The sequence below is a fragment of the Phaethon aethereus genome, assembly GCF_964289735.1.
Source record: "Phaethon aethereus genome assembly, chromosome: 2".
In the NCBI taxonomy this organism is placed as follows: Eukaryota; Metazoa; Chordata; class Aves; order Phaethontiformes; family Phaethontidae; genus Phaethon; species Phaethon aethereus.
The window spans coordinates 131920118-131933148 of record NC_138582.1 but is presented as its reverse complement, the minus strand read 5'-3'; the positions used below and the strand labels follow the sequence as shown (position 1 = coordinate 131933148).

The 13031-nt window shown below is 41.1% G+C and overlaps 1 protein-coding gene across 1 annotated transcript in view; it reads left to right on the top strand.

The window, feature by feature from the left end:
• The window catches only part of PLCL2 (phospholipase C like 2), a gene marked incomplete at its 3' end in the record, with an annotated part of 106061 nt that extends 101928 nt beyond the window's left edge, over positions 1-4133 (top strand). Inside the window, exon 6 of the mRNA XM_082015633.1 lies at positions 3954-4133. Within this exon, the coding sequence (XP_081871759.1) occupies positions 3954-4133 (180 nt within the window). The remainder of the gene's footprint in view (positions 1-3953) is intronic.
• Between the last annotated feature and the right edge of the window lie 8898 nt (positions 4134-13031).

Genomic DNA, 13031 nt, shown 5'->3' with positions numbered 1-13031 from the left:
AATGTCAGCTGGGCAGGGAGCACTGCAGTATGTCCCGTTGTACCTGGCAGCCACTGCTCAGAGAAGCGCTTTGAGAAAGTGTTACCGGCTTCTTTCTTTTCCTGATACGAGCTTTGGGTCCCAGAACCTGACCTAAAGCCCAGTCATTACTGATACAGTTTCTTGGGATTCTTGAGGCGGGAAAGGGTGCTCGTGCAGTTATTTCAAAAGTCATCTCAACAGTCGTACTTTCACGTTCACACACTCACTGGAGAACCTGTTAACCAGAAATCGTGAGTGAATGCATACCAGATTATGCAGGTAGCTATGCTGAGACATTCTACTTGATGCTATGTCCAGTTGACACTGAAATGATATCTCATTTCACAGGTATGAGAACTGATAGGAACCATTTTGATTTTGGTTTTAATTACCTTTCAGGAGCTATGATATAAAAACACTGCCTCTTGGCTAAAAGCATCAAAAGAAATAGAAGATTTTTAATGTTTATTAAAAAAAAACCAACAGAGTAGTTGATGCAGGCATATTGGGACAGAGAGGTATGAAGGGTATTGAATTGACCTTCCACATGAATTCACATCCTTTATTATTGTTGTTCATTAAAAGCTTATGAATGAATATCAATTTTGTTCTTTGATGTTCTTTAAGGTCTTTTTCATGTCTGCCTACAAAACAGCTTGGTGCTTGATTCTTTTTCTGAAGCTTCTAAACATCAACCTGTGAAATAGATATTAAAGTTACATAGTACTCAGCTCTGTTAGTGAATTTTAACCACGGTGAAGGAAAGGGAGCAGTGATTGCCTTCTGCTGCTGTGAGGACAGTGCTCTCACAGTGCTCTGCGCTTGTGATGTGCAAGGCCTGCTATCGGTCCTGTTCCCAGTTGGGAATTAATCACTTAACTGCCTGTTAACGACAATATTGGGAGTAAATTCAAGTTTTGTGGTGTGTTTGCTAGACAGCACTAAGGACTAAATTCATTTACGTTTTGATTTACCTGAGGTGAAAGCCTGACATAGGCAGCCCTACCGTATAGCGAGAAACATACGGGTTTGGTTCTGCAACTGCTCCAGATTCCAGCATTGAGTTGTCTCCACAGACCAGCTTTGTTTCTTTGAATATAGGCTTTTTTGTACTTACTTTATGATAAATCTGCTTGACTAAGGCTTGAGCTGTTGATAGGTTTCTTGTATTTGCTTTACATTACGCATTTTATCAGAGCAAGTTGCCTACAGCCATTTCGGGCTGGTAAGTAGGTGAAAGACCTCTGAGTAGTCATAGATCTGAGAGATTCCTGTGTTCCAGATTGCAGTCAACTGACTGTGCTGTTGACTTACTTTTTAAATCAATGGCACCTACTGCGAAAACCAGGATCTTATGCAACTACAGTATGCATAGAATATAGAGAATTGAAACTGAATCTTGAGAGCCCTTGGACAAGAGACATTTGATACATAACTAGAAGGAAGGTCTTTGAGTTCTTTCAACTGAGTGTGTGGGGGCAATTTCTTCAGATCTGGATGACTTTTTTACTTTTCTGCCTTTCAGATGCGTTGTATTACTGTTCAACAGTGTTCACTGTGACTACAACTTGAATTTTTAAGTTGTGCACTTCTTTTTTTCTCCAGCATATGGCTTCATGATGGTACATCAACAGAGCTAGGCACTTTACATCAGTTGCACAAGACCTCTCTCACTTGAGCCATATTTGGTAGCAGTGGTTGGCTCTTGTTTTATCTTTGGATCCAGACATGACAGCAGATAATGACAACACAGTTGGTTTCAGAAACATTTTTCTGAGTTCAGTGGCATTCAGAAATCAATTGCTTCATTCTAAGTGTTGGAGAAGAGAGTAATGAACACAGATTCAGTTTTCTATTTCACCCTGCTCTAAACTTGATCCCATTTGGCCAAATGTGTTTAGTCTGATCCCCTCTTGTCTACAATAATCCAGCCCCTTATCCCAAATCCTGTCTTGTCTACAAAGTTCGTGTTCCCTGATCAGTCTTGTCCAGACACTTCTAGTTCCTGGCTGAAAATGCAGCCATTCTGGCTAACCCCTGGCTTCTCCCTTCCCCTGTCTCCTCCATCCAAGTATTGTGTTCCCACTTGGTGCCTAATTTTCTCTTCTGGCAGTTTTTTCCCATTGCTTTTCAGTTCACATTGCCCCCTCTTCGCCTCCTTTAGAGATCCTTCCCAGTGAGTCTTAATTTTTGTTTTGCCCTCAACTTAACTGATTTCACTGTATTCTGCAGTATTCTCCCTGCTCTTTATTTTTGTTTGTTTTTCTCTCTCACCAGCTTTTAGTGTCATTACCAAGCGCTCTCACTCTTTTTGAGTTGTTGGTCCTTCTACTTGTCTGTCATTTTCAAGCTTCTTTCAATGTGGTGGATTTTGTCAATCCGTTTTATTTCTGTATTCCAATCCCAGATGTTGCCTCAATCTTTCCCTTTCTCCACTCACCTGTCTGATCCAAATTCAGTGTAGTTGTCTGTGTTCTTTTGTTCTTTCATGACTGTGTTCATTTGTCATGATTTCACAATCTCCTCTTTTAGTAAGATCTAGTCTCTACTTTGTATAGTACAGTCTAATTTCCCTTTCCGCAGTCCTAGAGTTCTTGCCAGGTCAGTCCCAGAGATTGCTTTTGCCCCCTCCTTTTCTCCATCCACCTCCTTGCCAGAATCCCTATCCCAGGCTCTTCCTTCCCCTCCTCCAGTCTGGCTTTTAGACTGCCTTCATTGGCAACCAAATGTTGGTGGTAAGACAACTTGGAGAAGCCATACAGGAAAAACCCAACTTTTTCTTCTAACGCATATTCATTATTGTGTGGGAATGGAATATGCATTGTCTTGCCACATTGCTGGAGCTGTCAAGAGATGAAGAATGATCAAGAACAAAATCCTGAGTGCTTGTAGTAACCACGTTCAAAATCTGATTTTTGTTTATTAAAAGCTCATAACTTGGATTCACTACTCTGAGGCCCTGAAGTCGTTTGAATTGCAAGTCCCTATCCCAAATGGGAGTGGGAAGGGAAGGATGGAAGTTTGTTGAAAGAATTCTGACAGCATTTTCCATCTTTATTCTCAGAACTGAATGAACCATATGGCTGAGGTTAAAGAATAATATTAAACAGTAATAATAATAACATCTGCCAATGGCAAAAATCCTGCATAGGAAGTATCAGCTTAAGTAGTTAAAGTTTGGCAAGCATATAAGCAACTGAAAGCAGGTTTTTTGAAATGAGAAGTTTTGGGCAACTTTATTAATAGACTGTTGCTAGCAGCTCTGCCTATAATAAACAACTTGATTAAAGTTCCAGTACTATATTCTACTAATCCATGTAAAATGGAACTTGGGCTAGAAACAGATGCACTCCAGATATGACTCATTTAGCCTGCTGGAGTGTTTTAAATTAGCTTTTAGTTGTTTTTCAGTTTGGAAAAAAGTATGTGATTTAAAAAAAAATAAAGTAGCCCTGGTTTTCTGTAGCAGAAAATACTACTGAAGCTTGTGTTGTGATTGGTGAACTTTGAGGTTTTTTTCCTGTCTGGTAATCAGAAAAAAACCACTTTGGCTATTATAGTCTTGTATAGGGAAGGGGGGGCATTATTTCTTTGAAGAAAGCAATATTTGTTTTCAATTTGTGTGCCTCAAATGCGTAATTCTGCTTACTTCATAGAATAGTATTTATGTTCGGAGTTGCTAAAGAAGTAATGATGAAGTATCACACCATGAGTGCACACGTGTTTTTGTCTGACTGCTGTTCTACTTCTCCTCCTTTATTTTTTAAATCAAAAAGTAAAGTTGGATTTCAGCCTTATTTGGCAGAGGAGCAGAGCCAACATATCTGTTATGTCTCTAGGAGAGTACCATTAATCTGAAGCAAACAGAAGGGGAAAAAAACCAGAGAATCTTATTATCAGTTGTGTATTCTAACTGCCTTTTTTTCTTACAGGGACAAGCTGATCTTCTCAAATACGCTAAAAATGAAGCATTGGAGAATCTGAAACAAATCCATTACGCCACTGTTTCGTGTGGACTCAATAAGCCAGGCACTGAAAATGCAGAAATCACAAAGCCCCGTCGAAGTCTAGAGGTTATACCTGAAAAAGCAGGTGATGAAAATGGAGAATGAGAGAATGTTCTTCTCATAATTATGGAGTTTATAACTCTGTGACCAATTGTAGCTGCATAGGACATTTGCTTTGCACTTACTGTTGGAAAATATTTGGAATTTTTAAAGCACAACTGGAGAAGCTAATTACAATCTATTGAAACTGTGACTGTATGTAGCAACTCTGCTTGTGAAGGCAATGATATTGTGTAACATGGAAATTACATTATTGGCCAAAATATAGTATATATGTAAAAGATACTGTAATTCAGTAGTAGCGCGCTGAAAAGTTCATTATAGTGCCATAGGGAAATGAACATTTTTTAAATGAGCTGTAACTACAAGGAAATCAGTTCACAGAATTTGACAAGATGCCTTGATTTTCAAGCGAATTGGGTGCACAGGTCCTTTATTTCTTTGCACAATTTGTTAATTGTGCTAGTGAGGTGAATTATTCCTTTGAAAATCAGGTCCAAAAAAGTAGAATCCACATGTTTTACACTATATGTAATTCAGTCGCTCAGATACTTGGGTTTGAAGTGGTATTGATTTTATTGTTGAGCCATAAATTAAAATGAGAATGTAATTAGACAGTGATCGCTGACTTCAGTGCACTATAGGAGAGCCATTATGTAAAAGGAAAATGTGCAATCAATCTGATAGCCTATATCAGAAGAAGATACATACCTATTTTGCCTAAGATCTTCTGCAAATGTGTGTAGATAATGTGACCAAACTGCAAGCAAAATGTTGTAAATAGTTTTTCATTTTGTGAAGTGAAGTGCTCATATTAAAAAGAGTTTTATGAGATTGCTCCCAGACAAGTAAAGCTTTTAACTAAATTTTAACTTTTTTATTTTTCAAGTATTTTCTTCCTTACAGAGTAGGTGATATCTCAATAAGCAGGTTTGTCAAAAGAAAAAAAAAATTGCTGTTCTGGTTCTCTTTTGGTTTTCTGACAACATTAGGTAAAGGTATTGTAGCTGATATGCTCATTGTAAAATGACTGTACCGACCTAGAGTGTTCTCTTACTGTTTCTGATTTAACAATAAAATGGACTATATAATTACAGAAGCTAATAAATTTGAAGAAAAACAAGCAAAATCCTACAGAGATCAAAATGCAGTTTTTGTTCAGTTGTGGGGGAAAATGGGAAAATGGTGATGTCTGTTGAAAAGCATTGTTTTAATTAGAGGTCTTCAAGACATGCATTCTACATTGATTTTTTTTTTAAACCAATTCAAGATGCTGTTTCTGCATTCCGATTGTAATGAACATCTACATATAGATAACGTCCTGTAAAAGTCAGTGGAGCACTGACTGAGAACATCGGTATACTTGCACTTAATCTGAATTATTAGGGACTCAAATTTATTTTCTAGTTGTTATAAAATTAAAAGCTGGGGGGGAGATGAAAACAATTTGCATAGTAAATGTCACATCATGAGCCTGCACTTCTAAATGTCAAACTGCATGGGTCAGGAGCAGTTTTAGAAGGTGCTAAGCTCTTTCTGTGTCTAGTGACAGATTGTATGCCTCAATATTACGATCCTGCCAGGAGTGAGTTCCATTCTGTGTTGTACAAAATGAAACATTTAACCTGTGGTAAACGCCTGCAAGCGGTGTTCTTAAACAGTCCTTCTCTGTGTTGTCAGCTGGAAGTCTTCCGACTGCACCTGAAGTTCATGGGAAGCAACATGAAATTCGCTGTTGTTAACGATACTCTGAGCCAGTATGAAATTAGTCTTCCAGGGCCAAATCTGCAAGGTCTAAATCTGATTTATCTACGGTAAAATACATTGAGATTCAGCCAGGCCATAAATATACAAGGTCAGTTTCGCTTTATCAGAAAACCCAAAATCTAGGCTGTAGGAATTTTAGTTGCCACTTTTAGTCCTTGTTGAAAGGTGTAGACCGTAGAAAAATGTGAGTACAGTTAGCATTGTTCTTCAAAGAGGCCTAAAAACCACTAAAGCTCCGTTAGCAGCCCTGGCCCACCACTGCTTGCATGGCATTTACAGAATGACATAAATTATATCACAAATGAAGCGTTTCTGTAGAGTCTTTTTTTCCAACCGGGTTATCAGAATTGGTGGCCTGGGTATTCTTAGCATTTGTATCTTTATGTTTAGCCCATTACATCCTTGAAAGAGATCAGGGAACACTGAAAGGATTAAACAAAGTTTGGCGTTTTTTTCTTTGCTTTAAGGCAAAAAAAAGTAAGTGAAGGATGAATATCACATGAGCTAGAGCTGACAGATTTTGTAAACTCTACAATATATATAGCTGCTTACTCTGATCCTGTTCTGTCGTGTTGAAAAGAAGGTTAATACTTTTCTGGAATAATATCCTTATATAGTATCTGCTTTAAAATGATTTAATTTTTAAAAAACAGTTAAAATACATTAATTTAAGAAAGTGGCCATTTAGATACATTCGGGTTCTTGCGTAGGGCTGATTCCTTTAAAATGGAGGTCACTTCTCTTCATTATTCATACTCAGTCCAGTTCTGTATGTACCATAACGCCTTAAAATGAACTCAGTCAGGCAGATACTTTGAAAGATGATGTGTAGCTAAAAATCCTTTAGGGAGTTTACATGTTGCATGTGAAAAGAATCAGGATAAACACCTGCAAGCATAGTATCAGGTTCTATTGCTAACCCAGTGATGATAATTTCAAAACCAAATTTATTAGCATATTTTTCTCAGTTGTATTTTCTTAAAGCATTCTTTGAACACATGATGCAATTTACTTTTGTTATTAGTCCATTTTTACAGTGTTTATTTTAGATTATATAGAAGAACCATCCGGGATCTGGTGAAGTATTCCAAGTTAATCACAGGTTGACTTTACACTTTTCTTTGCCTTTATTTTCTTAAATGTGCAAATACAGTTGAACTGTTTAAGTAGTTCTGAACTATGAAAGATGGAACCAAAACACAAGTGACTTTATCTGACTGCCGCCTTTGCTTTTGTTTGGCTCCAGTAATCAGTGAGCGAGTATGGGTATGTATGGAGACCTACGTCAACATATTGCTCAGTTTAGAAGAAAGCACTTAATTGGGAAAGGAAAAGTTTACATACAGATGAACCATGTAGATTCTAACTGAATTCTTTTTTTGAACACAAAGAAAGGATGAACAGTGCTTGTTTGAAAAAGGAGCATCTCTGTAAGCCTCATCTGTGTCCTTCCTGCCAAAACTCCCTCCTCATCAGTTGTGCTTGGTGTGGTACGTGGCAGCCATTGGAGATTGAATTACAGGGCCCGGGACCACACGCCTTCCATCCTCTGAACACACTAGCCAACGATGGAAGAAAACTCTCTTCTCCAGGGGTTCCTCCAGCAGCACTTACTGAGAGGCTCTGCTGAGCCTGTTGTGCCACCAAAACAGCAAAAGCATTCGAAACGGGGCTGGGGGCCCGGCTTTACTGGTGAAGTTGTGGCCCTTCTGCTGTCGGTGGTAATATTCTACTCAAGTCAGTAGGATCAAGATTTAAGTACAGTTAAGTGCAGTGTTGCAAAATCTCCCTTTTGTCTCAGGTCTGTTGTTTCTTGACCTTCTCTTCACGTTGTTAACGTTGCTACGGCAAGGAGTACTAGATTGGTGCCCTGCACAATTTCACAAACTTGCCCGTGCAGGCATGGTGAAAGAAGCTGTATGAATCAAGCCTTTTTTCAGCTACTTCGTACAGCACAGTATTTTTATAAGACTCCATGACTGGGTACTGTATTCACTTTTTCCTGTTTTGAACTCGAAGCAGTAAAGAGAGAGATGATTCAGAGTTGCCAGCATGAAAAATGGAAGTGAGTTCCAAGAGGACTGAAAATTTTAACTGTGGTCTACTAATCACATGAACTAATCTGAAAGCACCCAATCCTCCACTCTTGTAGTGCTTGAGTTTCCCTTTCATTTGTATGATTTCCTAGTTTTCTACTGCATGAATGTTATTTTATCAGTAACGCTGATTTCTTCTTGCTATATGCATTGTTTGCTGCACAGATCAAGGAAACTCTTGAATGTCCTGTGCCTATAATCTTTCATTAAGCCTTAGCCTACCTAGGTTTACACTTGTGTTAACTGAAGGTTCAAAATTAATATAAAGAGTAGTATTTGCAGAAAGGGTGATCATACAGCCGTATTCATGGCATAGTGTGCAGTCGCAATGGTACGCACTTCCCTGTGGAATCATTTCATCCCCATATAGCTAACAGTTAGTGCTGCTGCTGGAGGACGACCAGGCCATGGGTTTACGGTGAGCAAAATTCTGAAACTGGTGAAGTTACCAGCTTGCTTCTTTTGACTGTAATGGGTGCAGGACTTCACCACATTATTTCTTTTTTCTGCTCACATCTACCCACTCCGACCAATTAAGCTTTCTAAATGGAATATTTAACAACTTGGTTTAAAAATTAATAGATGTGCACGTATCCTATAATGACCTTCAGCCATTTGAACCCCTGTAAGCATTGGAAAAAAAAAAATCTCCACAGTTCTTACCACTCCCGATTGCTTCTGCTCCCAGTATTTTGAAAGCAGCTGTGGGACAGGTCAGTGTGGTCATTTTCAAAACTAACGCATGTGACACTCTTTATTCATTACAACTTGTTTGTTCTCGGTAAGAAAAAGGCAGTAAAACTCTTGAGGTTTTCTGGTTATTTCAGTTTCTGGACACTATTAAGCTTCCCTTTCTGACTCATCACCTCTGTTCTCTGGGTGGCTGTGGAAAGAGAAGGTAGCAAAAAGCAGCACAGCAGAAAGATTAGAAACAGGACTTGAGTACAAGAGCAACAACAAGCCCTCACAGGCACAGGGGAGCATCTGTTGTAGACAAGCCAGTTGGAAAGGCAGTTGCGGACTTAAAGGCAGCAGTGAGGAGAAGGAAGACAGGCAGAATTGAATGTAAAAAAAAAAAAAAAAAAGTTAATTTTAGCCCAGAAATATGGGCAACCACGGGATGGCATGGTCCCAGTGCCATCCTGCGGCATCCCTAATGTTTCCCACTGGTCCTAGAAACATTACCAGTACCTGGGGACAAAAGCGTAACGTTTCTTCCCGTGACAATGTTCTTTGGCATGGCAGAGAGACCAGCGATGCTGGGAGAGTGGTCGGGTGTGAACGCTGATCTCTTAGTTTAGCTTTCCGTACCCAGCACGTGTGCGTGTTGTCGGGAGTGGGGTGTTGGAGCGGCGGCATGGGAGGGTAGTGTGGAAGGAGGCAGCTTGAGCTGGAGTGGGAGCAGCACAACCGAGTAGAGATTCAGCGGCTGTGAACCTCTCCTGCTTCGTCAAGAGCAGCACAGCCTTGCTAAGCCACCCGCAGCCTGCAGAAGAGCTTTCTGAACGAGCCTGGATGTTTTATTAGTTACCTGTGTTCCATGGAGGTAAACGTGGGGGAGCAGAGGACCTTCTCAGCTGGGTGCAGCGCTGGCCTGCGCCTTGGTGACCCGTCTGGGAGAAGGAAAGCGGCAGGGCCAGGAAACCGAGCGCAGGAACTCGAAGGCCTGGGCTTTGTTCTCCGGCCCTCAGCTTCCTCCATCGATAAATGGGAGGAAATGACACCTACCACTTCTTGAATTAGCAGAAGAAACGTAACTGTGTAACTGCAGAAAAAAAATAACCCCCCAGACAGTGGCTAGGAGCGAAATAAACGGACATATAAATACTACATTATGAGAGGCAGCGCGCTTTGCGATTGAGTGACATGTATATGAGGTTTCAGGAGATACTGTTTTACAAAGTGCACTGATCCCTGTGTAGGTTTTCAGGAGCATGTGCTTACCGGACGTACTCAAATGTGCTACTGATTGGGGAGGATGGTTTTGAAATAGAAATCCTATCAGTTGATGATAAACTATGAAATACAAATCCGATCAAGTTGATTACAAACTAAGCAGGTCTGTGTGGGGCTCCAAGTCCTGGGGAGTTCAATATTTTTACTGCCTAGTAAAAGAAGATTTTGTTACACTCTTGTAATGTGGGCTTTATGCTGTGCCTCACAGCGTGAGCACTTCTTTTTATCTCAGTTGTTATTTTTTGGATCAAAAAACCACCTCCCAAAAATCTTAGGAAAAGCCCTAGGATTCAGCTGTAGATCTCGGTTTCTGTTCCGGCTTCCAGATCTGGTGATTCCTGCTGTGATCTTGATACGTCCTTAGCCAAATAATGGTTAAATTTCTCAAGTCTGAATATGTAACAAAATCTTCAAATATCTTTTCATGTAATGTACTGGTGCTGCTACTTGTGCCAGGATTATTGAAAAAAGAATATCTTTGGGTGGAGGAATAAGGATCACCTCTTAGACTGGGAATCTGTAATTGTGGAGGTGGGTAGGGAGCTTCCTAGGAGAGTAATGGCTGTCCCTCCATTTCAGAGAGCCTCATGCCTGTGGCGGGGAGCAGTCGGCACACAGGACTGGAAATAGCGTTTCCTAAACATCCTTCTCTAGGGTGCAGTATTTTGTGCTTGCGTTTATTTGCGCACAGTTTTACAGAACCATACGTTTTGCTCTTTACTCCCTTTTTTTTTTTCCCTGAGCCTTGATTCACAAGCAGTATTTGAAGTTCATTCGCTTGGAGAGAGAGTTGGATTGATTTCCTAACTGAACGTTTTTCCAGCACTCTTTCCAGCATGATTTTAACAGCTAAGAGCTCACTAATAGTAAGAGCCCCAGTGCATGGAGGACACTAGTGATGTCAACACTGTGACAACACGAAGTTCTGAAGTGAAAGTCTGGTCACTAACACGAGCACAGCCGAACACTGCGGGGGGCTGCACTGGGGACAGTATTAACTGAGGAGACCTGTTTGCTAGCGCAGGAAGGGAAGGCAGCAGCAGTTAGGAGATTAAGGAGAGAACTGGGTGTGAGAGAGAGGATATATTCAGTCCTGGAGGAGGAATCAGCTACTAAATCTGGCTCCTTCCCCTCCCCCGTGTCACAGGCGAGACTTCTCAGACATGACAGTTCAAGATAAAAACTCAATTTTGTATTAGAGATAATTCTCTGTAAGTGATGATCCATCACATATGATGGAGCACTCTGACAGCGTCTCCCCAGAAGAATTCTGGTAAAAGAAAAATGGCGTTTTCTACCCACATAAAATCTCTGCCATGGCTCAGAAGCCCAGAGGAAAACTGCAAGAACAATGATCAGATATGAACAGTGTGTTTCAAGCTAATCAGAAGCACAGTGATATGCTTTGCCTACCATAGCCACATCCCAGGAGCAGGACCCTGGAAAGATAAGATGCGCCTGTACTGGTGGAGACTGCACAGAGCAGGTTGGAGCACTGTATGCTCTAAGATCAATCCCCGCTTCTTTCATAATCTCCAAAGAAAAAGACATCCTCAGTGCAGTTTCCAAGCAGTGCTATGTTTTTCATGTGTTTACTTTTTTGTGCAGATACAAACTAGAAAGTTAATAACACGGTAATGAGCAATGCTGGAACTGCAGTTTTGCGACTTGCCTAAGTATATAACATGCAAATGACATCGATGTAATTCCCCCAAGTGCTGAATTTCCCTGAAAATCAGACCCTTGCACTTAAGATTCTGTTCACAGACTTTTCATTAGAAGAGCCAGATGAAAATTATCTTATGATCTGTGCTGCAAGTAATAACATCTGTAACACTGTAAGAACGCCTATATTTGATATTCAAATATTACCGTTTCTAGGTTCTACTGAGCTGTTTCAAATGCAGATAAGGTAGGTAAATGGGGAAACCCGATCATAAAATGAAAGGCTGCAAAATACAGAAATCCATAAAGACCAATGCTTTCTCTTTATAGTAGGTAGTAGTCACAGCTGCAGGATTTCATTGAGTCTGACTTAACTCAGGGAGGTCAAGAAGGATAACCTGCAAATTCTACAGACTCAGAGTTACAGTGTGTTGCATTAAACAAGGGAAGATTAAATGTCATACTTCAGGGCTTAAAATAATCTCTATTTCATAATGATTGCGAGAACTTTGAACTATCCACTGAAACAATTGGTCCAGGTCAATGGCCAACACCAACTGCAACAGTAGATAGATCATGCATTTAAAGCCACATGATAATTCCTGTGTTTTTGAGTAAATGTAAAAATATTTCTGTTATATATTTAGGGAATATGACTTAAAATTAGCACTGTTGTACCACAAAAATGGTAAAACCAAGCCTCCCCTCCCCAGCACTACTGACATTATGAAAGAGTAGGCACAGATTTTTAGACCAATTCAGAAGCCCACGATTGCACTGAGCCCCACGAGCCCCGACTGTAAACTGTGATGCAGAAACCAGGTTGTATTTAGACGAGTTTCCCAGTGGTATAGCCAAGTGTCCATGAAATACCTGACATCAAGAAGCATCTTTAGCTTAGCAGTGCTGCTGCTGGCCGCTACGTAAAGCCGGAGAACCAATGCGGAAGGCACAGAACAGCAGCAGTGACCGACACGCAGCTGGGGGTACCCAGGCCTGCGTTCAAAGTCCTCATGGTATGTATCAGCTCGTGTGATGGTGCTCAGGAAAAAAACAATCATCAAATCCCTTTTTCTTGCTTAGGCCTGTGATATTTCTGCTGTTTGCCGCTGGCTACCTGTAACGCAAAGGTCCTTGCCCTTCGCATGCCAAGGAGGCAGCGGGCATCGCTTTGCTCGTAGAGCTCTGACAGACCCTTTGCGGGGAGCCCAGAAGTGGGGTGTTGTCACGCTCCTTTTCCCCGGTGCTGACAGCTTCCACACCTGCCGCTTCCGTCGCGGTTCCCGTCCTCTCCCCCCGTGAGCGCCGCCGGCCTGGCGGGGACTGCAGCGGGGCTCAAGGCCGGGTGAGGGAGTTGCAGAGGGGAAGGCCTGCAGCTTTGATGAGCTGCTGATCACCTGCAGGAGCCACCGCCTGCGGCGTTATCAGCTGTAGGAAGGGCTGTTCTGCCAGATCGCGG